Source organism: Caretta caretta, chromosome 25, assembly GCF_965140235.1.
Source record: "Caretta caretta isolate rCarCar2 chromosome 25, rCarCar1.hap1, whole genome shotgun sequence".
In the NCBI taxonomy this organism is placed as follows: domain Eukaryota; kingdom Metazoa; phylum Chordata; order Testudines; family Cheloniidae; genus Caretta; species Caretta caretta.
The window spans coordinates 10,431,413-10,457,569 of NC_134230.1; the positions used below are offsets into that span (position 1 = coordinate 10,431,413).

Consider the following 26,157-nt stretch of genomic DNA (forward strand, 5'->3'; position numbering starts at 1 on the left):
TGGGACCCGTGCTTTTCACTATATTCATAAATGATCTGGAAAAGGAGGTGAACAGTGAGGTGGCAAAATGTACAATGATACAGAACAACTTAAGAGAGTTAAGTCCAAAGCTGATTGCAAAGAGTTACAAAGGGCTCTCCGTAAGCTGGGTGATGGGACAACAAATTTGGCAGATGAAATTTAATGTTGACAAATGCAAAGTAGTGCGCATTGGAAAATATAATCCCAACTACACATACAAAACGATTGGCTCTAAATTAGCTGTTATCCCTCAAGAAAGAGATCTTGGAGTGAGCGTGGATAGATCTGTGAGAACATCTGCTCAATGTGCAGCGGCAGTCTAAAAAATTAACAGAATGTTAGAGACCATTAGGAAAAGGATTTATAATAAGGCAGAAAATATCATTAATGCCTCTATATAAATCCATGGTATGGCCACACCTTGAATATTGTGTCTAGCTCTGGTTGCCCCGTCTGAAAAAAGATATGTTAGAATTGGAAAAGACACAAAGAAGGGCAACAAAATTGGTTAAGGGGATGGACCCACTTCCATAGGAGGAGAGAGTAAAAAGACTGGCACTGTTCATCTTAGAAAAGAGACGACTAAGAGGGGAGATGATCGAGGTCTATAACATCATGACTGGTGCGGAGAAAGTGAATGAGGATGTGTTATTTACTCCTTCTCATAACACAAGACTATGGGGTCACCCAATTAAATTAATAGGCAGCTGGTTTAAAACAACAAAAGAAAGTATTTCTTCATGCAACTCACAGTCAACCTGTGGAACTCCTTGCCAGGAGATGTTGTGAAGGCCAAAAGTATGACTGGGTTCAAAAAAGAACTAGATAAATTCCTGGAGGATAGGTCCATCAATGGCAATAGCTAGGATGGGCAGGAATGTAAAACCATGCTCTGGGTAGCCCTAAACCTCTGACTGACGGGTGCTGGGCCTGGATGACTGGGGGTGGATCTCTTGATAATTGCTGTTTTGTTTGTTCCCTCTGAAGCACCTGGCACTGGCCACTGTCAGAAGACTGGATACTGGGCTAGATGGACCATTGGTCTAACCCAGTACTGCCATTCTGTGTTGCCAAGCTGACTCAAGGTGTGGGGTCCCAGAGCACATTTTTCTCACCGATCCATTATGAAACGTGTCAATGGGCTGCTGCCGGGGCTCGTCTCTGCTGTGGTAACAAGGCCAAGGAAGCTGTGGCTTCCTTTAATCCCATAATCCCAGCGGTGACCATGCGGTGGTACGAGGTGCAGGAACTGAGACAAGGTCCTGGGCTATCTGGAAAGAAGGACGCCACTTGGTAGGAAGCTCCTTCCCATCTCCCCTTCCCTGGTCATGCTCACTCTCTTCCCCTCCTTGGGCCGCCTTGGCTCCCTCTTTCCCAGTCCCCCTTCACCTCTTTCCAGCTCCTCCTCACTGTCTCCCTTCCTCCCCACACTCCTACTCTGTGTCTGCTGCTTCCTCTCTATCTATCTCTGCCCCCCTACCTGGACCCCCTCGCACGCCCTTGCAGATCCATTTTCCCTCTCTAGGTGGAAGGGGAGACCTCGAATGGGGGCTGAGCGTGTTCCTGCCCTCCAGCCTGAACATCCTACCGGGTTCTGTTCCCCCGGGGCTTAGTATGGACTCCCTCTAGTAATGTGCTCGCTGCTAGAGAGCTTGCTGGAAACAGCCGGCGTCTTATCACCTGTGCAAACCTCTTTGGTACAGGTGGGCACAATGTTACGTATGTCTGCCAAGGTCTATTAATACAGCATGAGTGGCTGCAAGGGGAGAGAGAACAGGACTGGATTTCCTGGAAAGAACAGGGCTGGCTAAGGGCCAGACAGGCTAGTTCTCCTGTAACGCTGGGCAAGGGAAGTGGAGGGGCCCCATAATGCCAATAGGTGGGGAAGCCTCTGTTGTCCCCCAGGATAGGAGGGAGCAGGGGAGCCCCTGTAATGCAGCAGGGCAGAGCTGGACAGGGGAGCCCCTACTGTGAAGCAGGCCAGGGGGAGCCCCTGTAATGGAGCGGGGCAGGAGGAGCAGGGGAACCCCTGTAATGGAGCGGGGTAGGAAGAGACGGGGAGCCCCTGTAATGCTGCAGGGAAGGGAGAAGCACAGGAGCAGGTCCCAGGGGCAGATGTATCTAGAGCTGCTAAACCACTTTCCAACAGACGTGCAGCCTGTGAATGGACAATACCCCTTTAAGAGAGACCACCAGACATCTGATCACTATTAAGCAGGGCTAGATTCCAACCAGTGGCCTACAGCAGAGAGTCTCTGTGGCCGATTCCCAGCCCCCAGTGTTCTCCAGCCCTCGTTCAACGGGAGCCTTTGGATTGCCTTGCCGGGCGTGAGCTTGCAGCATGTCAGACCAGCCCATGAAATCCGTTCTCTCCCAGGAACTGGGGGGCAGGTGGAGGTCCCTCTCCTGACACCTACCAGTCTCACTTTTCTAGCTGCTTGAATCTCGGGGGTATAATAGTAACTTTGCCCCTCTTCTAGCTGAGGATCTCAAAGCACTTCCCACACATTAATAAACCCTCATAACCCCCTATCAGGCAGACTGTAATTTTTATCCCCACTTTACAGGCTGATAGAAAGAACCTCTCTGTGTCTGTCGGTCTTCGGTACATTCGATTGTAAGCTGTTTGGGGCAGGATCTGTTCTGTGTTCGTACAACGGTTAGCGCAGTGGGGTGCTGGTCTTTGACGGGCTCCTAGACACAATAGGAATACATAGCCCCCTATCTAACCACCTCACAATCTTTAATGTATTTATCCTCACAACCTCCCTGCTAGGTAGAGCAATGCTGTTCTCCCTATTTTATTAATAGGAAACTGGGGCACAGAAAGGCAAAGTGACTTGACCACGGTCACACAGAGTGTCTGTGTTGAACCAGGGACTTGAACCTGGGTCTCTCTCAGCCTAAGCTAGTGCCCTAACCACTGGACAATGCCATCTCTCTGTTCTGTGATTAGCCTCACACAACAAGTGGGTGGCAGATGTTGTACTTAAAGTACTGCACAGGGTCTTTTCAGGGGGGATAAGTTTATTGGTAATCCATGTATCAATCAACACTGTATCATATGCATATGATATATATTACACTCATGCTCTCTCTCACACACACAAGCACACTCCGTCTTGTTGTTACCAACTAGTCTCTCCCCTTAATTTCACTGGCCAGATGAGTTTGATGGGGGAGGCGTGGAGCCCGGCTTCTGCCGATCCAGATCGATGCTTCGATGTTGACAAGACGAGACCCGGGGTCCTCTGCAAGACACCTCACATTTATAGCAGCTTCCCTCTCACGCAAGTCTATCCCAGATCCAAAATCTGTGTCTGTGTCAATTGGTCATCTGTGGCGTCTCCCTCTGGGTGTTGTCTTAATGCTGCCATATTTACTTTCAGAGAGGGTGTTTTTCAAAAGAAGGTGCTCGTGTCTAACTCTCAAGGCCGTCAATATGTCTGATCTTCTTTAATGAGCCCATTTGACAAGTTTTATTGTTCTTGAGTCTGTCTTCCATCCGCTCTCCAAGGGTTGCAGCTGTCTGGAGGTGCTTGCCTTCCACGCCTTGCTCATTCACACCTCATTCATTCAACAGGGCCACTGATTAAAAAAGGGGGTGATCTTATTCTACTCTTTTAGCAACATTTAGGTATTTTCCACTGCATGCATCCGATGAAGTGAGCTGTAGCTCACAAAAGCTTATGCTCAAATAAATTGGTTCGTCTCTAAGGTGCCACAAGTCCTCCTTTTCTTTTCTGAGCAAAAAGACATTTTTCTTCTATCTTATTCTATCCTTAGGGGCTATAACATTATACCAAGGCTCAATACAAAGCTTCTATATAAGGATTTGATACAAAGTTCCCATTTACCAAGGCTCAATACAAAGTTTTCGTGAAAACAGCGGTCACACGTGGATAGACCTAATACAAGGTTATTTGAAGAGGCATAATACAAAGTCAAATGAAAGTTATGCAAAGATGCTTAATACAGAGATTTATCTACAGAGAGAGCCCAGCTCCTGGCTCCCAGTCCCCTGTTCTCCTAACCAGGCTTCCTTCTGCCCATGTGGCAGGCTCGAGAGGACAAAGAAAAACAAAATGTTTCCGGTAGCAGCAAGTTTCTCCAGGCTTGCAGTCATTCCTTAAGTGGAAATAGCTTTTCTTGTTTGCCCGGCTGCATCGCACAAGATGTGGTCTGATGTGGGGGAAGCCGAGGCAGAAGGAGTGAAAATAAAACCATCGCTTCTGGTTGGTCAGGCCAAAGAATAGATGCCAGAGGTATTTATGGTTTGGAAGGTCGGGACGTAACCCCTAGACCCAGCCAGTGGGAAGGATTGTTCCATTAGCCGTAGCCGAAGAAACCACTTTGTCAAGATCCCACGCTGGAAAATGCATTAGAAGGAAAGTAAACGTTCCAGAACTTGGCATGTGGCGACAGTGTAATTTGGAGTCCAAATTTATGATGGCTTTGAAGATGGGCATTGTGGAGCCAGGCAAAATGCAGCCACGCCAGGGCAGCCTGGCTTCTCCGGGGTTGCTTAGAAAACAGCAAGGAAAAGGATGCAAACAGAACAGCAAGTCCCTTGGACAAAATGTGTGGGTGAGTCCAATCAGGTAGAACTTCTCCTGATCCAGGCCATGAATAGCTCATGCTTCAGGGCATAAGTCAGCCTCTAGCTACTGGGGGTTAGGAGGACATGCCCTGCAGGTAGATTACCCCAAAACTGGATACTGGGCTCGCTAGAGCACAGGTCTGAACCACTCTGCCAATTCCTGTGATGGTTTGCTAGCTGCACGAGAAGTTTCTCTTGATTTGTTAGTCTCTAAGGTGCCACAAGTACTCCTTTTCCTCTTGAGCAGTGTTTTCCAAACTGTGGGTCATACTGCCAGGAGGGAAGGAGGTCATGAAAGAGCATCAGGAGGTCACAGGATGTGCATGCTGAATTGCGAGGGCAGCTGCTTGCCCTGCCCCAACTGTCCGGCACTGTCTGGCTGCGCCGTGTGGGGGTTGGCACAGCAAGGTGGCGGCAGCCAGCAGGGATGGGGCTTGTAGCCACCACTGTGCCAACCCCATGAGCAGGAGCAAGGGAGCCGACCTAAGCCAAGCCCAAGGGGGTCAGAAGACAACCTGGCCCAACTAGGGTGATTCGTTGGATGGAAATAAGGGGAAACCATGTGAAAAATCCGGGACAACATTTCATTTTTAGGGACATTTTAGGGAAACCCCAGTTCCCGTAGCACAGCATGGATTTGTCACTGAAATGTACATTTCTACTGTCCTTGAGTACATCATGCAATTATCATATGCTTCAATTTCATCTTTAAAATGGTATCCGTCGTTATCCATTTTGATACATTTCAATACATTTTAAAATAAGGGACCGGTGGTTAACCTAGATGCAACCCGAACCCAACACGTGTAGTCTGGTCCCAGAGAGTCCCGGTTGGGTTGCAGGGCTCTGTCTCAGACCCTGGGGCCTGGTTAACACAGGTGAGCCCAGAGGGGGTCATGGTATGAAAGAGTTTGGGAACCAAGGCACTAAAAGTTATCTGGAGCCAATCTCTTTGATGGAGGAAGGTGTTGTGTTCCCCTGCAAGTGCAGTCAGACGTTCTGGACTGTGACCTTGTTAGATCACATGTGATAAGTGGTGTTAGACTGTTTCAGAGACTGAAGTGTCATAGGAGGAGGTGATAGAAGAAGTTGATAAGTTAAAGTGCAACAAGTGGCTGAAGTGGCAGAAGTGCCTAGTGGGTAGAGTACTGGCTGGGGCAGGTTCTATTCTTGATTGTGCCACTAGCCTGTTCTGTGATCTTGAACTCTGGTTTCCCTCCCCTTTGTCTCTCTTATTTTGATTGTAAGATTTTCAAGGCAGGGACCCTCTGAGCATGGTTTTGAATCATGCCTACCACAACGGGGTCCAGATCTTTCTTGGTGCTACCATCATATAAATGATAAGAATAAGAATAAGAACAGCAATGAGTCATCAGGACCAGATGGGACATCCCAAAGTTCTGAAGGAACCTAAGACTGCTTTTAGCTGAGTTGCTAACAGAAATGCACGTAAGCTTTCGTGAGCTACAGCTCACTCACGAAAGCTTATGCTCAAATAAATTGGTTAGTCTCTAAGGTGCCACAAGTCCTCCTTTTCTTTTTGCGTATACAGACTAACACGGCTGCTACTCTGAAACCTGTAAAAATGCCCAATCGCTTATCAGAATCGCTGGCTATGCTGAAGGGTTAGAACAGCAGCTCTCAACCTTTCCAGACTTTGTCCCCCTTTCAGGAGTCTGATTTGTCTTGTGTACCCCCGAGTTACACCTCACTTAAAAACGACTTGCTTCCAAAATCAGGCATAAAAACCCATAAGTGTCACAGCAGGCTATTCCCGAAAAAAAAATGCTCACTTTCACATTTTTACCATATAATTATAAAATGAACCAATTGGAATATAAATACTGTACTTCCATTGTAGTATGTAGAGCAGTATAAAGAAGTTATTGCCTGTATGAAATTTTGGTTTGTACGGACTTCGCTAGTGCTTTTTATGTAGCACTGTTGTAAAATAAGGCAAATGTCTGGATGAGTTGTCTTCCAGGGGGGACATCCTCTGCCTACCCCTGGCCCATACAGCAATATGGGAAAGGCAGCAGGGTGATCGCGATCCCTTGACACCTCTTTGCAAGCCCAGAGCCCCAGGGTATGAACCCCCGATCTAAGAACTTCAGAACTAAATAGCTGTAATTTGCCAAAAGAGAATGTGGCTCTCTCCAAGTACAGCACACTCAAATGCCCCTCTGAATCTATCCTAGAAGATAGATGGGAAAAGCCCTCTATGGTCATTCAGTCCATCCCCTGGCCAGAGCATAGGTGGTTCCTCACAGCGGGCTGTTGTTCAGTCTAGTTTAAATAACGCAAGCAATCAGGCTTCCATCCTTGCCCTGGGGAGATTGATCTGCAAACTAATACAACTGAACTATAAGGAAAATTTGCCCAGTTTCCTTTGCTCGGTTTTAGCCTCTTGTTCCTAAGGTTTGTTGCTCCCCCTCTGCTATTTACACCTTTCAGGAGCTTGTAGGTAGATGTCACCTTCTTCCAGCTTCGTGGTCACCGTCTGGATTAGCCCTGCCTAGTTAGTGCTTTTTAGCCCTCCTTGCCAATCAATCCTCCCGTTCTGCCTTCAGCTTTCCAGCTTACCTGGCTCCCATTCCTGTGGTGTCTGAACACTGGGCAATTTGCAACATATTTATCCTCACAGTGCCCCTCTGATGTAGGGAATTGTCCCCATTTTAGAGATGAGAAACTGAGGCACAGAGAGATTAAGTGACTTGTACATTCTAGCGCTGACTTTGGTATAAGTTAAGTCGCTCAGGGGTGTGGAAAAGCCACCCCTCCTCCCCCCCCCCCCCCCGAGCAACGTAAGTTACTCTGACCGAAGCGCTGGTGTGGACAGTGCTATGTTGGCAGGAGACGCTCTCCCGCTGACAGAGCTACCGTTGCTTGGGGAGGTGGAGTCGTGATGCCGACGGGAGAGAGCCGCCCATGCAGCTGCGCCGCTGTAGCGATTCTCGTGTAGACTAGCCCTAAGTGACTTGCCCAAGGTCTCACCGGAGTCTGTGGCAGAGCAGGGGATCCTCTGTCTCAGACTTGTGCCCTAACCGCTCAACCATCCTTCCTGCCTCCACTGGGCCATCCTTGCTATTGAGATGTGCAGCACTGAGTGCATTTCCCTAGCTGCAATCTTGCCAGACCTCTACAGAGAAGGATGGTCCTCTCCCTACTTCTGACATGCCCCTGCAGCTGAGAGCTGCATTAGCTTTTACTATGCCCCTGGGTCTCCTGGCCTCCCTGTCTCTCCAGAACGTGACTGTCACTGTGTTTGCTTTGCCCTCCAGAGGAGTTCCTCTCCAGCCTCGATCACTATGAAATCGCTTTCCCCATCCAAGTGGACCAAAACGGGGACTTCCTCACCTTCGACATGAGAAGCCAGCTGAAGCGGCGTTCCCGGCGCAGCCTGGGCTCCCTGTCCTACGAGGCCGCTGAGCGGCGGGTCTTCTACAAAGTCTCCGCCCACCGCACCCAGTTCCTCCTCAACCTGACCCTGCACTCCAACCTGCTGTCCGAGCACTTCACTGTGGAGTACTGGAAGCGGGACGGGGTGGACTGGCAGCACGACTTCCACGAGGACTGCCACTACGCAGGCCACTTGCAAGATCAGTACCTGAATTCCAAAGTCGCCATCAGCAACTGCAACGGACTGGTGAGCTTCCAAGGGAATCGTAAGACAGGCCCTCCCGGTTTGCCCAGCCAAGGGCGGTATCAATAATTAAGACTGCCCATAAAATGGAGCAGATTGCAGCTTCCCTGATCTTCATTACAGAAGTGCAACCTACTAAGGTTACTGGTCCCAGCATGCAGTGCTCCGTTGTGATATGCTTGGCCAAGCGGGAGGAGCTGAGATGGGTCTCCATTGGCCATATCTCTCTCTTAAAGCTGAGGGTGACCAAAAGCTAGGAGAATTCCCCTGGAAGCCAGTCAGTTTCCATTCACATCAATTGGCATGGGATAGGGAGACATTTAGACCACACTTTGGTTACTTGAGCTGTAAGAGACCTCAGCCCTGTGCTCCTTTGTCTCTTCGCCGCGTTCTGCATATACTAGAGAGCCGTGAATTCCAGGAGGTTGCAGGACGCTCAGAGATAAGCACTCAGATGCTTATCCAGACCTGTGTAGTTAATAAATTGTCCTTAGGGATTGCCACCCAGTTGTGTTTTAACTGCTGGAAAAAAAGAACGGCCTAGTGATGCCAGACAGCTGGATTGCCAACCTTGCATCGCTCTGCCCTGACGATGCCTTAATGAGAGGCAAGGTAGTGCTGTCACATTGTGACATTAACCTTGCCGGGCGGGGATGCAGTGTGCAGTCTGAGCGGAGTCACAGAGAGGATATATTGGGCTGTGAGACGGTCCCAGTATCCCCAGTGCCTCCTGCGTGGACGAGGGCTGCGTCCAGCATTTCACTGGTCACGTTAGCATTTACTCTGTCGCCTTCTGCTTCTGGTTTCTCTGGGGTTTCCCCACACAGGGGGTTTGGTGCTGACTCCAGAGAATAGCTTGCCAAGTATGATACCCTGTTGCCCCCCAGAGAGAGGGATGGAGCAAACATGCCTTTAGTGGGGTAAACATACACAGGAATCGATTCTGTGGGCCTGATTCTCCTTTATGCCAAGGCCCCTCGGGCAGTGTAAAAGGGCATTAACATGGGCATGAATTTATACCGCCTTTAATGCAGCTTTACGTTGCCATTGAAAGGGCCCTAGTGTAATGAGAATCTGGCTCGTTATGTCAAAGATCCTTTTACCATGTTTCCACCCTGCCCCCGCCACCAGGATGCACCTGGATCCTTCCCCCCACCCCTCCCCTGATTGCTGCGTCAGAGCGGGCTCTCCAGGTGTCTGGGGGTAAGAGTTCCAGTGATGTCTTAGTGGATTTACTAGGACTCATTGGGTGAGCTGGTGGGTGCGTTGGGCACTGCTGGCTCATAAGGGATCTGGTGTCAATGCCTTTCCCACAGTGGCCCACGCATCTCAGGACACCTGATGGCCAGACAGTACTTTGACCAAGCCCAGCATGTCCCAGGAAAAGGGACGGGGGATGGAGAGATCCCGATGACAGGCTAACGCCCAGCCCCTCCTTGGGAGGGTGCGACAGGGCAGGAAATAAACCCTCTCCAAGCACAGAAATCTCCACATTACCCGCTGTCCTGGAGAGCTTATGGACATCAGTGGGGGGGATGGGGGAAGGGAGTCTAGCTGCTTTGTTGGGGGGAGTCTGGCAACATCCCAGCTGCACCCAGCCACCCCACAGGGCAGCCTTCCGGGGAGCTGACCCCATCAGGCACCAAACACCCCACATCACCCCCTCGGCCGTAGTGCGTCCTCCCCTGGGCCCTCAGAGGGCAGGCAGCTAGGGCTGCTTGGCAGAGGAAACAGGATCCTAGATGCCAGAACAGAGCCCAAGAGCTTCTCCCCTTTCCCACTCTGCTGTCTCTCCTCACTGAACAGAACTGTCCAGCTGTCACTCCCAACCGCCCCAGCACCCTCACCCCCCAGTCACCCCCAAACTGACATGAGGAGAGAGGGTGAGAAGGGGTAACCTAAATCAGGCCATCCCTTGCTCTCTGAATTTCCCGCTACTCCTCCCCTGTTGTACCCACCACTCTCTCAGCATGTAAGTTACACCAGCTCACGCCCACTTAATGGTGTATAACTCACACTTTATGTCACTTCTGAGTTGGCCCACTGATAATGACATAGCTACACATTGACGCATATTGCTAGCTACCTGTGTGTACACACACACACACCCTGTACCCTGCTATCTAAACACACACTGAGACATCTACACCACACTCACAATCACAATGATCTGAACACACATGCAGAGCTGAACACATCTATCTACTGTATCCATTGCTACCCACAAAGGCGCACACATCCCAGGACTGAGAGCTCCCTCAAGCAATGTGCTCTTTGCTACGCTTCATTTTGAACAGAATCAAAGTTACCGAGGCTTAAGTTGTCGGAAGCGAAGGGCAGAACGGTCAGGCTTCCAAAACATGCACAGGCTCTTCGCTGCCAGCAAGGAAGGCCGCCAACAAGCCTGCAACAAGCCTGCAACGAAAAACAGCTGGAGGTGACAGAAAGCAGCCCCAGCAGCTCTCTCTGCCTGGGCCCTAAAGGGGAACTGAAAACCTTGCATTACACAAAGCAATATTTCAATCCACTGGCTGTTTGGGATCCCCGAGACCCAGGTGCCTGGGAGCACCACAAATAACCTCAGCTCAGAAGGAAAGAGTTGAAAATCACACTTTCCTTCCTTTGCCTCCCGTGACCTGAGTTCACAAGACATCATTCCCCCTGTCGCTGCTAGGGACAAGGAGCAGCGTAGTCTGCTAGTTAGGAAAGTTGGCCTGCAAATCAGGATGCGTTCTACTCCCTCCTCTGCTGTTGAATGGCTGCTGGCCTTGGGTAGGTCACTTTGCTTCCCTGTGCCTCAATTTCTCCATCTGTAAAAAGGGGCTAAATGCTGCTTACCCTCCTTTGTGAAGTGCTTCGGGAGCTACGAGTGAAAAGGACTGGAGACCGGGTAGGTATTAACATTAATATTCATGGGGAGGCATAGGCATGTGGAATTCTGAGCTTTTGACAGGGTTAAAAAATGTTTCAGTTCCTCCTTAACTCTAATTCTTAACAGGTTTGAGAAAGAGTTTGATTTATTTGGTCAGTTATTACTATTATGTGTTGTACTGCAGTAGGGCCTACAGGCCTCCGATCCAAATCAGGACCCCAGTGTGCTGGGGGCTGTACAAACATGGAGTAAAAAGCAGCATCCATTCTTGCCTCTGCCCAAAAGAATTCCATGGTTTATAATCTTGCAGTAGAGATAGGGACCGATAAAACCCTATGATGCAACATGCTATCCCTGTAGACCAATAAATACTGTCGATTGTAAGGTGTTTGGGGCAGGGACTGTCTTTTTGTTCTGTGTTTGTGTAGCACCTAGAATAGTGGAGAGTGGTCCATGACTGAGTCTCTTAAGTGCTACTGCAGTACAAATAATAATAATTAATAAGTACGCTAGTAATTGGAGCTGTGTAAATACTTAAGACAGGCTGTGGGGGCCCTCCTTTGCTGTCAGTTCCAACTGACAGACAAGGAATATGGAGTTAATTATTGTGCAACAGTTTGATTTTCTTTCTGAATCTTGAATTTTTCAGGCCTTTGCATTTGGAATGAGTAATACTTGGGGTCAAATTCTGCTCTCGCATTGGGGTGAATCAGAGTGATTCTGCTGACTTTGTTGGAATTAACTCTGGTTTTTACACCAAGGGAAGTAAGAGTAGAATCTGGCCCTTTTTATCTGTTGATGTTGGAGGTGGGGATAATTTCCTGATTGCAACATTTTTAATTTCATTAAGACTCAGGGGCTGGGAGGAAAAGACCTTGGAAGTAAAAACATCATTCGCTCTCCATCCGTGTTAGACCCAAGACCTCTGCTCTGGTGAATTTCCCCCCACTTCTGGCATAGTCAAGATCATTATCTGATTTTTCACTACTGGCCCCTGTGTCTAGACTGAGCCTGTCTGTCTTTCTCATTTTTGTAAGGCAGCCCATCCCCCTAGTGTTTGAACCCCTTAGTGCTGTGGCATCTGAGAAACTCAGCCCCCAACTCCAAACTTCCCTGTATTTTGGGAAAGTTTGGATCCAGAGCCTAATCCAGACCTGAAATTTGTGGCTTGGATCCCTCGCGAGACAAAACTCGTAAGAATGACAAATCAAGGCCCAGTCCTCCAAACATAGGTGTGCTAAACTTTACTCATGAAGCTTATATAATAATCCCGAGCTCTTATATAGCACTTTGCATCCGCAGATCTCAAAGCACTTCACAAAGGAGGCAAGTGTCGTTAACAATATCACGTGTAAGTGTTTGCCGGCTCAGCCCTCAAACCCCCCCAAGCCTGGCGATCAGCGAATGGGATAGACCTGTTCAGAGCCCATCCCTGCTCTGCAGGTGGCTTGAGCAAATCGCAGACAGGATATTTCAGCTCATCTCCCCCACAAACTGCAGCTACATCTCAAAGGACTCCGTTCCGCCCCCTTTCAGCCACCAGAGGTCATGTCAGCAACCCAAGCCACTCAGCCTGGCCCATTGCAGAGCAGCTTTTGGACCCCAGAAAGGACAGAGCTTCACACACGCATGGGCAGGAGAGGTGGTGGCATCCCCTGCACGCTAGAAACTCTGCATCGGCCCCAGAGATGATGTCTTGGGCAGATCGGTAGGGTCCTTTTCTAGCAGCACACAATTTCCAGGCCTTTCTGTGCTCTCCCTTCCCGCTGTTCCACCATAAGCCGGCGGTGACCTCCTTCCCCCTGTCCCACAAAGCCAGCAGCCAGCTGGCTTTGCCGGCCGACGCTTGGCTTTCTGTTGGAATCCTCGCCAGGCTAACCTCACACTACCTCGCTTGTGTATGAAAAGGTGGAGCCGGGCCAAGAGCAACAGAGCTTGGTGCAAAAGGAAATCCCCCAGCACTCGGTGGAGATGGGGACTTCGCGGCGCACACACTGCCCTGATTCAGCTTTCCTAGTGGGGGGGGGGGGAGAAGGAGACAGAGAGCCCTATTAAGGAGGCAGCCTAGACCCCCCCAAAGAATGCTCACCCCAACTTTCCCAGCAATCATTCTTTTACTTACATAGCACCTTCCATGCAAGGATCTCAGGGGGCTTTGTTGATCTCCAGTCTCACTCCACAGAACGAGAAGCTTGGGGCCAGAGGGGTGAAGTGACTTGCCAGAGAACAAGCAGTGGGAGAGCTTGGAAGGGAACCCAAATGTTGCTATTCCCAGGGCTGTGCTCTAATCATTAGCACCGAGGGGAAGGATCTCCCAGTGGTTAGAGGATTAGCTGGGGAGACTCAGGTTCAATTCACTGCTCCACCACCAATCTCCTGCGTGACTTTGGAGAAGTCGCTTGGGATTTGTCTACCTGCGCAATTAGTCTGTGGCAAGCCAGGCCGTGAATCTCCCACAGACGGACTGTCTGGACCCATCTGAACAGTTCTTTAATGCACTTTGATCTACTCCTGTTTCAAAAAGGCTCAAAGTATATTAATGTGCACCAGCAGGGTCCACACAGACAACTGGTCCACGGCAGGCAATTCACCGATTGTGAAATGGGGTTAGCAGCACTTCGTACCTTACAGGGGTGGGGTGAGGATAAAGACATTATCAATTGTGAGGTGCTTGTGTACAAGCATAAGGGTGACCAAATAAGCACGTAAGATAGATAGGCTTCCCACATACCATGCAGAGCTGAGTTGATCATTGAATTTAGGCTGGCAAAAATCCTTTTAGGTCACCGAGACCATTAGTCTGGCCTAACGAGCCAAGCCGGGCAGGCTCTCAGGAAAAGTATTCGCAGGCATACTGCTGGTTCTGAATTGCACGTCGATTGGTCCCCACCCTCTCTTGACTGCTTTTCACAAGGGCAGAGTTTTGCTTGCACACCTGTTTGCAGAAAGCGAATTGTGCACCCAAAGCTGAGATATGTTCAGTCAAGGGGGGGGAAATCAGACGTGGAAGTCAGTCAGTTAATCAGGGACCAGAAGCAATGCCATCGGACTTGGGCCACGTCTACACTACAGCACTCTGTTAGCATTGCTACAGCACCTTAGCTGTGCTGGCATAACCCCGAAGTGTAGATACAGCCTAGACCAACCAAAGGGGTTTGTCGGTGGGGGTAGGGACACCACATCCACGAGCAACGGTACCTAGGTCGGGGGAAATATTCTTTCATTGACCTAGCTGCGTTTACACTGAGGGTGAGGTCAGCATAGCTCTGTTGCTCAGGGTGTGGATTTTTCATACCTGTGATCAACGTAGCTAAGTTGACCTAAATGTTCAGTGTTGACCAAGCCTTAGCTGGCCAATCACCTAGTGTGAAGGAAGAAACATAATGAGGAGGCTGTGTGGCCTAGTGGGTAGACCCCTGGCCTGGGACTTTTGAGACCTGGGTTCTATTCCCATCTCTGCTACTGGATTGCTGGGTGACTTTACGCTCGATTTTCAAAGGTATTTAGGTGCCTAGTGATATTTTCAGAAACATTTAAGTCTCTAGTCATCTAAATACCTTTAAAAAGGAGAGTGGGGCTGAGTTTAGATGATGTTTCAGGGCATTGGGTCTAATGTTGGGGCGGCTGTTTGCAGAGTGGGGCTGAATTTGGAGGATCGTTCAGGGTGTTGGGGCAGCTGTTTGGGGGAGTGGGGCTGAGTTTGGAGGATGGTTCGGGGCATTGGGGCAGCTGTTTGGGGGAATGGGGCTAAGTTTGGAGGATGGTTTGGGCTGTTTGGGGGAGTTGGGCTGAGTTTAGGTGTTGGTTCAGGGCATTAAGTCTAACATTGGGGCAGCTGTGGGGTTGACTCTGAGTTTGTGGTGACACTCAGGGAGTTTGTGGTTTAAACTCTGTGTGAAGGTTCAGTTCTGTTCCGATTTCATCCACAGCAGCTGATGCCTCCCTCTTTGTCCCCTGGAGGGTGGAGTTTTGCAGATGGGAGACAGCACCCTGCTTCCCTTTCACTTCCCCCTCCCTCTTCCTCTCACCTTTTACAGCACGGGGTGATCGTTGCCGACGAGGAAGAGTATTTCATTGAGCCTCTCAGCCTGGGAGCCAACGTGAGCACAGAGAGTGAAGGCGAGGGAAGCCCCCATGTTGTGTACAAGCGATCGTCTCTCCAGCACTCGCACATGGACGCGGCCTGCGGCGTTTTAGGTATCGATGTCGACAGACAAACCCTCAAATCCTCCCCAACGCTGTGATATTCACTTCTGTGTATGCCAGATAATCCCGCTGATAGAGCCAAATTTCTCTCCCGTCCATGAGAACCTGGCGTTGCCGAGCTGGTTTCAGAGAGGCCAGGAATGCTGACTCTGGAAACCAAATGTAAACCAGGCTATCGCACTGTACGTCTGTCCCCTTCTAATGGTTAGGCCCCAAATAAAAGATCACGAGTCAGCTACTGCCTGTAAACTAATGGGATTGGTTCTTTAGCTCAAAGAGATTTTAGATCCAGAGGTCATGAGTTCAATCCAGGAAGATGACTCGACTAGGGACATTGTTCCAAGTGCCCGTACAGGGACTAACTCTGTACACATGCCATAGTCACTACACGAGGATGAAGAGTCCCTTCAGTATCAGCAGGGATTACATGAAGTTATGATAGTTATAGGCAGGGCTGGCAGCACCTGGCTATAATTAAGGTTCCCTGACACTTTTCATTATAAGACCCAGTTTCTTGTAACTTTACATTTCAGCCAACGCAGTTCAGCCTTTTCCGAGAATGGGCGCAGTGCAAAATGAATTGCTTTGCTAACGTAAAAAAATTCTGGTGACCGTTTTTCTTTGAGAAGCTTTAGCAACCCCACGCTTTGTAGCAGGGACTTGAAGTTTGGCAGGCAGGGGGCCTTTGTGTCAGGGATGTGGCTTTTGCTGCCCCCATGAAAATCCACCCAAATTTGGCCAAGTTTTAAGCCTTTGAAAAATTCCAGTTTGCACATGCTCGGCGGAGACTTTCGAGAGCTTTGGTGTTAAATGCCCTGAAGATTCCGTCCACACTGAACAGGACTTGCCCGGTAACTGCAGCACTGGGCTGCTCCAGGCTGGGCCAGGTCTTGGTCCGGGCATTGGAATTGAGAGCCGGGAACCAGTCTCAACTCTGGTCTCAATGACCCCCTCCCAAGGCTGAGCCCAGGCACCGGGGAAAAGGAAGCCACCTGACTCAAATACAGACGGGGACAAGAGCTGGAGTTGGGGTTGGGGCCTTAGATTGGGACAAGGAGCTTGGAGGTGTTTAGGGGAAGACTGAGGCCAGAGGATGGTGGGAGGGTGGGGGGAGAGGGAAACTGAAACGGGGTGTTTGGGTGGGGGAGACTGGGACTGGGAGCCAGTGGGTGCAGGAGAGACTGAGACTGGATGAACAGCATGCAGTGAATAAGGCCTAGGGATCCACATCGAACAATAACAGAAGCTGGATATGAGTCAGCTGTGTGCCCTGGTTGCCAAGGAGGACACTGGCATATTGGGCTGTATTAATAGGAGCATTGCCAGCAGATAGAGAGAAGTGATTATAACCCCTCTATTTGGCACTGGTGAGGCCACACCTGGAGTATTGCGTCCAGTTTTGGTCCCCCCACTGTAGAAGGGATGTGGACAAATTGGAGAGAGTCCAGCAGAGGGCAACAAAAATGATTAGGAGGTTGGGGCACATGACTTACAAGGAGAGGCTGAGGGAAGTGGGCTTATTTAGTCTGCAGAAGAGAAGAGTGAGGGGGGATTTGATAGCAGCCTTCAACTACCTGAAGGGGGGTTCCAAAGAGGATGGAGCTCGGCTCTTCTCAGTGGTGGTAGATGACAGAACGAGGAATAATGGTCTCAAGTTGCAGTGGGGGAGGGCTAGGTTGGATATTAGGAAACACTATTTCACTAGGAGGGTGGTGAAGCACTGGAATGGGTTCCCTAGGGAGGCGGAGGAATCTGTATCCTTAGAGGTTTTTAAGGCCCGGCTTTTCAAAGCCCTGGCTGGAATGATTTAGTTGGGGATGGTCCTGCTTTGAGCAGGGGGTTGGATTAGATGACCTCCTGAGGTCCCTTCCAACCCTAATCTTCTATGATTCTATAATTCTAATGAGGAGAAAAGAAAACGTGGACTAGTTGCTCATTAATTGAGCACCATCCATGCCATGCACTGAGTGAGGCAGGAGTGCTGTGGAAAAATAGCATGTGCTCATGTAATTAAAGGATGCACATGCACAAGGGGGTAATGATTAATAATCTGAAAGTGTGTGTGTGTGATCAAAATATATATAGCTAGGGTTAAAGGAAGGAATCCCTCCTCATCTCACGCCCGCCCCTCGCAGTCTGAGAATGAGCCTCTGAGCTGGTGAGCATGAGTGTCTGTGTGACACCGATACCCCCAAACCATAGACCTGGATCCAGACTTTGCATCTTAGGTGCCATCTTTAGCATGTCCTGTGTGTGCGGGTATCTGTGTATGCCAGTGAGTGTTCGTGGGCCTCTCCGTTCTCTGTGCGTGAGTGGTTGTTGTTATGTTGGGGTGAGCACAGCTGAGAGTGTCTGTACATGGCATGAGGAGAAACTGTAGATTGGTTTCAGAGTAACAGCCGTGTTAGTCTGTATTCGCAAAAAGAAAAGGAGGACTTGTGGTACCTTAGAGACTAACCAATTTATTTGAGCATAAGCTTTCGTGAGCTACAGCTCACTTCATCGGATGCATACTGTGGAAACTGCAGAAGACATTATATACATAGACCATGAAACAATACTTCCTCCCACCCCACTCTCCTGCTGGTAATAGCTTATCTAAAGTGATCACTCTCCTTACAATGTGTATGATAATCAAGTTGGGCCATTTCCAGCACAAATGCAGGTTTTCTTACCCTCCGCCCCCCCACACACAAATTCACTCTCCTGCTGGTAATAGCCCATCCAAAGTGACCACTCTCTTTACAATAAGAAAAGGAGTACTTGTGGCACCTTAGAGACTAACCAATTTATTTGAGCATAAGCTTTCGTGAGCTACAGCTCACTTCATCGGATGCATACTGTGGAAACTGCAGAAGACATTATATACACACAGAGACCATGTCTTCTGCAGTTTCCACAGTATGCATCTGATGAAGTGAGCTGTAGCTCACGAAAGCTTATGCTCAAATAAATTGGTTAGTCTCTAAGGTGCCACAAGTACTCCTTTTCTTTTTGCAAATACAGACTAACACGGCTGTTACTCTGAAACCTGTCATTGTAGGGAGAGTGGTCACTTTGGATGAGCTATTACCAGCAGGACAGTGAGTATGTGTGTGTGTGTTTTGGGGGGGGTGGGGTGGTGGTGGTGAGAAAACCTGGATTTGTGCTGGAAATGGCCCACCTTGATTTTCATACACATTATAAAGAGAGTGGTCACTTTGGATGGGCTATTACCAGCAGGAGAGTGAGTTTGTGTGTGGGGGTGCGGAGGGTGAGAAAACCTGGATTTGTGCTGGATATGGCCCAACTTGATTATCATACACATTGTAAGGAGAGTGATCACTTTAGATAAGCTATTACCAGCAGGAGAGTGGGGTGGGAGGAGGTATTGTTTCATGGTCTCTGTGTATATAATGTCTTCTGCGGTTTCCACAGCATGCATCCGATGAAGTGAGCTGTAGCTCACGAAAGCTCATGCTCAAATAAATTGGTTAGTCTCTAAGATACCACAAGTCCTCCTTTTCTTTTTACTGTAGATTGGGTGATTCTTTGTGTGGGGTTAGGTACAAGGTGGGGGTGTCTTTATAGTACCAGGTGTTTTGGTGATTGGGGGAGCAGTATCTGGGGGGAAGGGGTGCCTGAAAGGGAAGTTCTGAGGGGAGAGAACCTGGGAGGGAGGTTCTGGGGGGAAGGGAGGTTCTGTCGGGAGGGGACCTGGGAGGGAGGTTCTGTCGGGGGAGGCGCGGAGGGGGGATCTGGGCTGGAGGTTCGGGGGGGCGGGGCTGGGAGGGAGGTGCATTGTGTGAGTATCTCTGTGTTGGGAGTAGGGGTCATGTCTCTGTGTGGATGTGTTTGTGTGGGGTGAGGCACTGTCTGTTCGGGTGAGTCTCTGGTGCTGAGTGTGTGTGTGTGTGTCTGTCTGTGTGTGTGTGCGTGGTAGAGGTGTGCTCTGCATATCAGTGCTTGGTGTCTAGGGGCACACTCAGGGCAGAGGAATGTCAGTCCGTCTGCGGATGGTGCTGCTCCTGGATCTCTGGCCCCGGCTGTGGCGAGTTGCAGCTCTGCCCTCTGCTCACCATGTGGGCTGAGCCCAAGGCCTGGCCCATGTTCGGGCTAGAGTGTTACACTTCCCTTTGTCAGTCTGAGTCACATTTGTGTCGCTCGGCTGTAGGATGCTCCATGGATAGGGTGAGAACGCCGGAGCCATTCACAGGAGAGACCACAGCAGCTCCCGAGAGTTACCGTAGGCTCTGGGAGGTATTGGGAAAGGAGGGCAGTTATGTAGTTACCTTCCTCTCTTACCCCTCCACTGGGAGGCCCTCCCACTTTTCCTCCCCATCTGTGTTCTTATGATTGGTGCCCGAGAAGAGTATACGACAGGACTCCTTTAGAGGTGATGAACCCCCATGTACGTATGGCCCAGAGGGTGCCGGCAGTAGTGTCCTTTGCAGCTGCAGAAGCCTTCAACTTATGCCGGCCTCCTTTCTGCAGAACGATGCTGAACCGCAGAGGACAGTCCCCGTTTCGCTATCGTGAATCATTTCTGTCGTGCCAGCCCGTGCCAATCCTCAGTACTGTGCAATCGCAGGCCTGCGATCAGCCGGCAGAGAACTGCTCCCTGCCACAGAGAGCCTACAAACAAAATGATCTGATTTTGCATCATATTCTAATGAACTCTGTGGTGTATGCACACGTGTGTGTGTGTGTGTGTGTAGATGAAGAACAGTGGTTAGGGCGCTAGCCTGTGACCTGGATCACCTGCGCCCTTCTCTACCACAGACTGCCTGTGTGACCTTGGGCAAGCCACTTAGCCTCTGTGACTCAGTTTCCTCTCTGTGAATGGGGAAGAGCAGCACGGCCCTGCCTCCCTGGGGTGTGGTGAGGAGAATACATTAAAGATTGTGAGATGTTTGGATATTATCTATGTACCTGAAATACATTGTGCGTGTGGTAGGTCCTGCAGTGGGAGGAGAGATTCTCCTTTGGGGCCAGGGCTCTGTTTTGGGAGCAGGGGGATCTGAGAGTCATCCCCATTGTCTGTAGTGTGTGGCAAGGTGACAATCCCAACCCTAGGCTGCCCTGTGTAGGCTCCTGCTGATCGCACTAAAGGAAGATGAAAGGAGAAGCTCCCCCCGGCAGGGTTCTCTGACAGAGTCATAGTATGCAGAGAGGCGGCTGCTCCCAGCTGCCCCAGGCCCTTGGCAAGTTTGAGTGTTGCCGCAGGATGCGTTTGACTCCGAGCAAGTAAATCCAGCATCTCCCTGACCCGCTGAGCAAGCGCAGCTGTAAGGGCTGGTGCCTGAGGAGGGGTCTGAGGAGAGCTAAGTCCGCTGGAGCATCAGGAGATGACCTGGACTCTCCTGGCCCCGCTCCTCCCACCACGTTACGCGAGGCAGCCAGCAGAGTCCCCTTGTGCTGACTCTTTGCCACATTCCCTGGCTTCCAGACGAACGCGAGCCTGTTCCCAGTTGTTTCTTGGAAAGCAAAGACCACAGAGTAAGAGCCACGGGCCAAATACAGCTCAGAACAACCACAGCACAACTGGCCGCAGCGGCGACTCTCCCTCCCATCCCCTGCACCCCTGACCTGCCTGAGCAGCCCAGCCTCACCTGTGTGCAACAAAGAGCTCTCCCCCATCAGCCCCAGTGAGCCAGCCCGAGCTGCCGCAAGGCAATGACTGAGAGTCACCTCTCCCTGATGGCCAGCCCACTCCCACCCGGGGGGAATTTTTGGATTGAGTCCCACGTCGGGGCAGAGAGGACATGAATTCACCCTGCCTCTGGTTTCCCAGTCGGAGAGGTCAGTGGGAGCACTGGCCACAGCCTTCCAGCAGACCACAGCTCCCAAAGTCCCTTGCAAGATGCTTCTCCCTAGGGGACGTCACCATGGGTGTGTGGCGGTGGGGAAGGAGCATGCCCAGTGAGGTGGTACCCATTGGGAGGCAGTCAGTTGGGGGGCAGAGGGCTCAGTGCACCAGCTGGTGGCACCAACCGCTCTTGAAGCTTGCAGCAAAATACCACAGTCCTGCTTCAGGGTACATCCAAATGGCAAAATACAACCCCCAGCAGTGAGTCTCAGAGCCCAGATCAGTGGACTCAGGCTCCTGCTGAGAGGATAAAAAGAAATAACCCCATCGCTGGGTTTCAGAGCCCAGGCCCCATTCCCCGAGCGGGAACGTCTACGCTGCTATTTGTAGCGCTGTTTTTAACATGAGCCCTGCCAGTCCCAGTCAGCTGAGCCGGGTGCTGAGATTCGCTGCTGTAGGTTTTGTTGTTGTTGGTTTTTTTTACAGTGTAGACCTACCCTTAGAGCAGTGGTTCCTAACCTGGGGTGCACGCACCCCCTGCGGGGGCGAGATGCCCTTTCTGGGGGTGCGAGACAGGCCAGATTTTTTTGGAAGGTAAATCGTCGAAAACACAAATTAAGCACAGGCATGTAAATACAACTACTTTGTTTCAGCAAATCTCTGTCTTTATTAACAGGAGACATTTTTTAATGATTACTGTCATATACAAACAACAACTATATCTAGGTTTAAAGAACTGACCTCCTTCGATGATTTTTGATAAGGGGTGCGAGAACACGTTTTGAGAACCAAAGGGGTGCAGGGTGCAGCAAAGGTTAAGAACCATTGCCGTAGAGGTTGCTGCTCTTGCTGCAGGGGGAATCCCAAATCTCAAACTCAGGTCCCGGCAGAGAAAAGGGGAAGAAAAGGATTGGTCATTGCCTTGTTTTCAGGATATTTCTTTGTAGTTTCTAAACCTGCGCAGCTGCTCCCCGCGCTGGGGAGAGGGCTCTGGCTCGGGGCAGCAGAAAGTGTCCCCTGCCTCAGCATTGAAGTGCAAGCACAGATGGCGAGGAGGGTGGATACTAGGGCTGGGCGGCAAGGGGAACTGGCAGGACAGGGTTGTGATGAATCCCATTCACGCGCCACAAAACACACCCCAAAGCCAGAAAGCCCCTTTCTCTCTCTCTCCTCAGATGAGAAGCCCTGGAAGGGGAGACCTTGGTGGTTGCGGACACTCAAGCCCCCCCCTCTGAAACCATCGAGCAATAACAGCCAACGAGGCCAGCTGCCCCTGAAGAGATCCGTCAGCACCGAGCGCTATGTGGAGACCCTAGTGGTGGCCGACAAAATGATGGTGGGGTACCACGGGCGGCGGGACATAGAGCAATACATCCTGGCCATCATGAATATTGTAAGTGTTACACCCACATCACAGCCCTCCTGGGTCCTTGTGGCCCCCCAGGATGGGAGCCATGGGGATAGCCATGTGCCCACGCTGCTGGTGAACCGGGATAGGCTGCCAGGAAGCAGGTGGGAGGTAGACTGCAGAGTGCGGCACTCAGAGGGCCCCCCATCTCCTGGAGGATCATTGGCAGCCCTGGGACAGGTCACAACTGAAGTCTAGACATGGCCTGGTCGGCCTAAAACACGGTGACCCAAAACCCAACTTGTGTATTTGCTGCGGCGGGGGGATCACACCAGGCCAGACTGTGCCCGTATCTCACTCGGCCGAGCAGGGCACAGTGAGCAGGAGTAAGCTCTGCCCCCACCTCCTTGTTCAGGCAGGTAATATTTACCCAGCCAGCTCTTGGGTCTGGGTTTGGTGTGGGGCAGACCCAATGCTCCCACTGCCAGCACATGAATAGGGAGAGGCTAGAGAGCACTGGGGAATGGGCGGACCCTTTGGAGGCCTGCAGTAACTTACTCCCCACCTCCAGGGTGAGGGGTGTCGGGAGCAGAAGGCCCTCAACAGCTATAGTTGGGGTGGAGCGATTACACGCCACCTCTTACTCCAGGCAGAGCCTAAAGTTCTTCGTGTAGCCCATAGGGACCACTTCTGGAGTCAGGTGCTAATGTATCTGAGTAGGAGTGGCAAAGTCTAGCCCCATACAGCCATGCTGTAGGGCAGTGGTTTTCACCCTGGGGTCCGCAGACTATGGCTAAGATTTCCAAAGGGGTCTGCACCTCCATTCAAATTGTTTGAGGGGTCTGCAAACGAAAATAGGTTGAAGCCCCCAGCTGTAGGCTAGATCTCATGGGGGGACCAAAAGCCATTCTCTAAACAGCACCTCCCTTATGATCCGCACTGCAAATAGGGCAGGAGAAACGGCGAAACACGTGGGAAAACAGAGGGGCCATCATTATGCTTCAGGGCATAAGCTGATTAACATGAGGGTTAGGTAGGACTATATCCCATCCCTCCATGCAATGCTGCTCAGGTCTCCAGGTGAGTTATAGACAGGGAAGGACTTCCTCTGCAGCACCTAGCGATGGCCAAAGTGTCCCTCTACAACACCAAGGAGAGGAGGTTGTCTGAGGGGGTTCTCTGCGACTGTGGGGCCTATTTCCGATCCTCCCTCTGTTTGCGCATCTGGGCAGAGTTCCTCTGGGTGGCATCAGCTGGCTCCCTTGACACCTTCGAGGAGCAGTGGGCGGTGTCTGGGGTTCTCTGCTCGATGGTCCCCTTCAGGTTCCATTTTTTTTACCCTTTGATGTTCACACCTGCCCTTGTTCTATTTTCTGTTGTCCCCCGTAATTATTTGAGTTCCCAGACTCAGTGAATCCTCCCCAGAACCCAATAGGACCAGGTGCAGATTATTAAAGAGGCAGGATACCAGGCTAGATGGATTAAGGGGGTGAGCTGGGTGTGCTGACTCCTGTGTTCCTGTGAGGGGGAGACAGGCTGGGAAGTTGTTGACAGTATGTGTGAAAGCCTGTCTTTGCTGGCTCTTTGCCCAGTCCCCTGCAGGACATTGTTTAGCTAGACTGGGGGCTTGCTCTGTGTGTGGTTTAAGGTGGGTGCTAGATTTTAAAATAAGCCCATTTCTGATTGTTGCACGTGGCGTAAAACATTCACCAAGTTGTTCCCAGCACTGCTCAGACCCAAGGACAATGCAGCTCCAAAGCCAGAGGCCTTCACCCTCTGAGCTCCAGCAGAAGATCCAGAGAGGTGGTGCTTTCTGTTAGATTCAGGGCAGAACCAGAGCCCCGATCTGAACATCCTCAGCCTTTGTTAGGTTCCGAAATCCAGATCCCAATGAGATGGCTCAGGCCCATTGCTGGCCACCATCTATCTTGAGTTCAAGCCTCCCCATGGGGGGGGGGGGGGGCGAGACCTCTACACACCAATAAATGCTAGAGCAGACCTGGTTCCTTCCAGCAGAAAGCAACAGTGGGTATGTGAGACGCCATGTCCCCAGTGATGAGCTCATTTTTAAGACTTGTCTTTTCTTGTTTCTTGGAGGTCAGGTTGCCAAACTTTTCCAGGACTCAAGTCTGGGCAATATTGTCAATATCCTTGTGACCCGTCTGATTCTTCTCACTGAGGACCAGGTAAGGTGGCAATGGAGCTTCTGGCTAGTGGGGAGCTTTGCCAAACCCCCACACGCATACCCCCCAGCTGTGCAGCGTCGTCATGACCCCCTGACTGGGGAGTGCTGCCCTGGCTTTGTGAAATCTTGTATTTTTCCTGTGTGGTAAAGCTGTGAACTGCTGCTGAATGGTCCAGGTTCCATGCAGCGTGCACCTGGTGCGCCGCTCAACAAAGCAGGTTCTCCCTGGTGCAACACACCTGCTGGGCATGTGCCAGCTACCTGCTGTGCTAGAGACCAGACTGTGTCTTGAATCGGAGCTCACCTGCCGTGCCCCTGAATGGACCTGGGTATTTACTGGGGGCTTGATTCTCTGTTTGGAGTGGAGGGGGGGTTGCTGCAGGGAGCCAGTTGCAGTTCTATTTCCATGCAGGACCTTAGGCCAGCAGAGATGTCCCACATCTTCTGCTGTACTTTCCCCGCCTCTGCCTGCCAACTAGTCCTTCCCCACAGCCCCACTGTGCAATGGGAGAGGGAAGCAGTGCTGGACTTAGCCCCCTGCTCATCTGGGGAGGGGCAGTGCACCTTCCCCATGTCATGCTCTCCTCTTGCTTCTGTTCCAGCCCACCCTGGAGATTAACCACCATGCTGGGAAATCCCTGGACAGTTTCTGCAAGTGGCAGAAATCCATTGTGAACCGAAACGGCAATGGGAATGCCATCCCTGAGAACGGCATAGCCAACCACGACACTGCTGTGCTGATCACCAGGTAAGGCCCCCGCTGCTGGGCTGTGCTCTCTGGGTCCATCTTCGCTGCAGAGGTGACCCAGACACTTACCAGGTGTTGCCCCTAAACCTCTTCCCTCCAGACACAAAACCCCCTCTCCCGAGCGTGGAGCTGCTTTACCCCAAGGTTTGAAAGCCCGAGCAAGGCTTTTGCCCAGGCTGGGAACCCACCCGCTTTGCAGTGAGGATGCAAGCTAAACGACGTGAGTGCTGACAGTCCTTTGATGCCTTCCCAGAATTCGCCCGGCCTGGCCAGAAGGATATGTGCTGAAATCAGTGGGATATAAGCACGTGTCTAGGTGCTTTGGGCCATACTGTTCTGCCTGTGAAAGTATGACCACAGTGCAGATATGAGAGCTGTGCAGGGTTTTACTAACCTGGGGCATTGTGTCATATGCTAGCCCCACCTGGAGTGCTCTGCTGAGCCATGCCATGGCACAACAGGCCCATCTGCCTCAGTTTCCCTCCTTCGGAGACCCAATAATTCTACTCCAGGTTCTGTTGCCTCAATAATACCCTTCCCACTCGAGTTTATTACAAAAACATTGTGCAAATATCCGAAAACATCAGTCGCAACCCATAGTCCATTTGTCACCTCCTGCACATAGAATCCTTAAAATCCCAGGGCTTCTAGGCCCTTGGGGCCCCACGTTCCACTCTCCAGTGTATTCTATCGTACCTGGCTTGGTCCTCTCCTGTCCTTCTGCCAGGGCAGCCACCCCAGTCCTT

At 50.9% G+C, this 26,157-nt stretch overlaps 1 protein-coding gene across 1 annotated transcript in view; it reads left to right on the plus strand.

Annotated features, from left to right (window-relative positions):
- The window catches only part of ADAMTS10 (ADAM metallopeptidase with thrombospondin type 1 motif 10), a 101,758-nt gene that overhangs the window by 24,058 nt on the left and 51,543 nt on the right, over positions 1 to 26,157 (plus strand). The window contains exons 3-7 of the mRNA XM_048830912.2: positions 7,903 to 8,267; positions 15,174 to 15,333; positions 22,306 to 22,523; positions 24,581 to 24,664; positions 25,266 to 25,411. Coding sequence (XP_048686869.2) covers positions 7,903 to 8,267; positions 15,174 to 15,333; positions 22,306 to 22,523; positions 24,581 to 24,664; positions 25,266 to 25,411 — 973 coding nt within the window. The remainder of the gene's footprint in view (positions 1 to 7,902; positions 8,268 to 15,173; positions 15,334 to 22,305; positions 22,524 to 24,580; positions 24,665 to 25,265; positions 25,412 to 26,157) is intronic.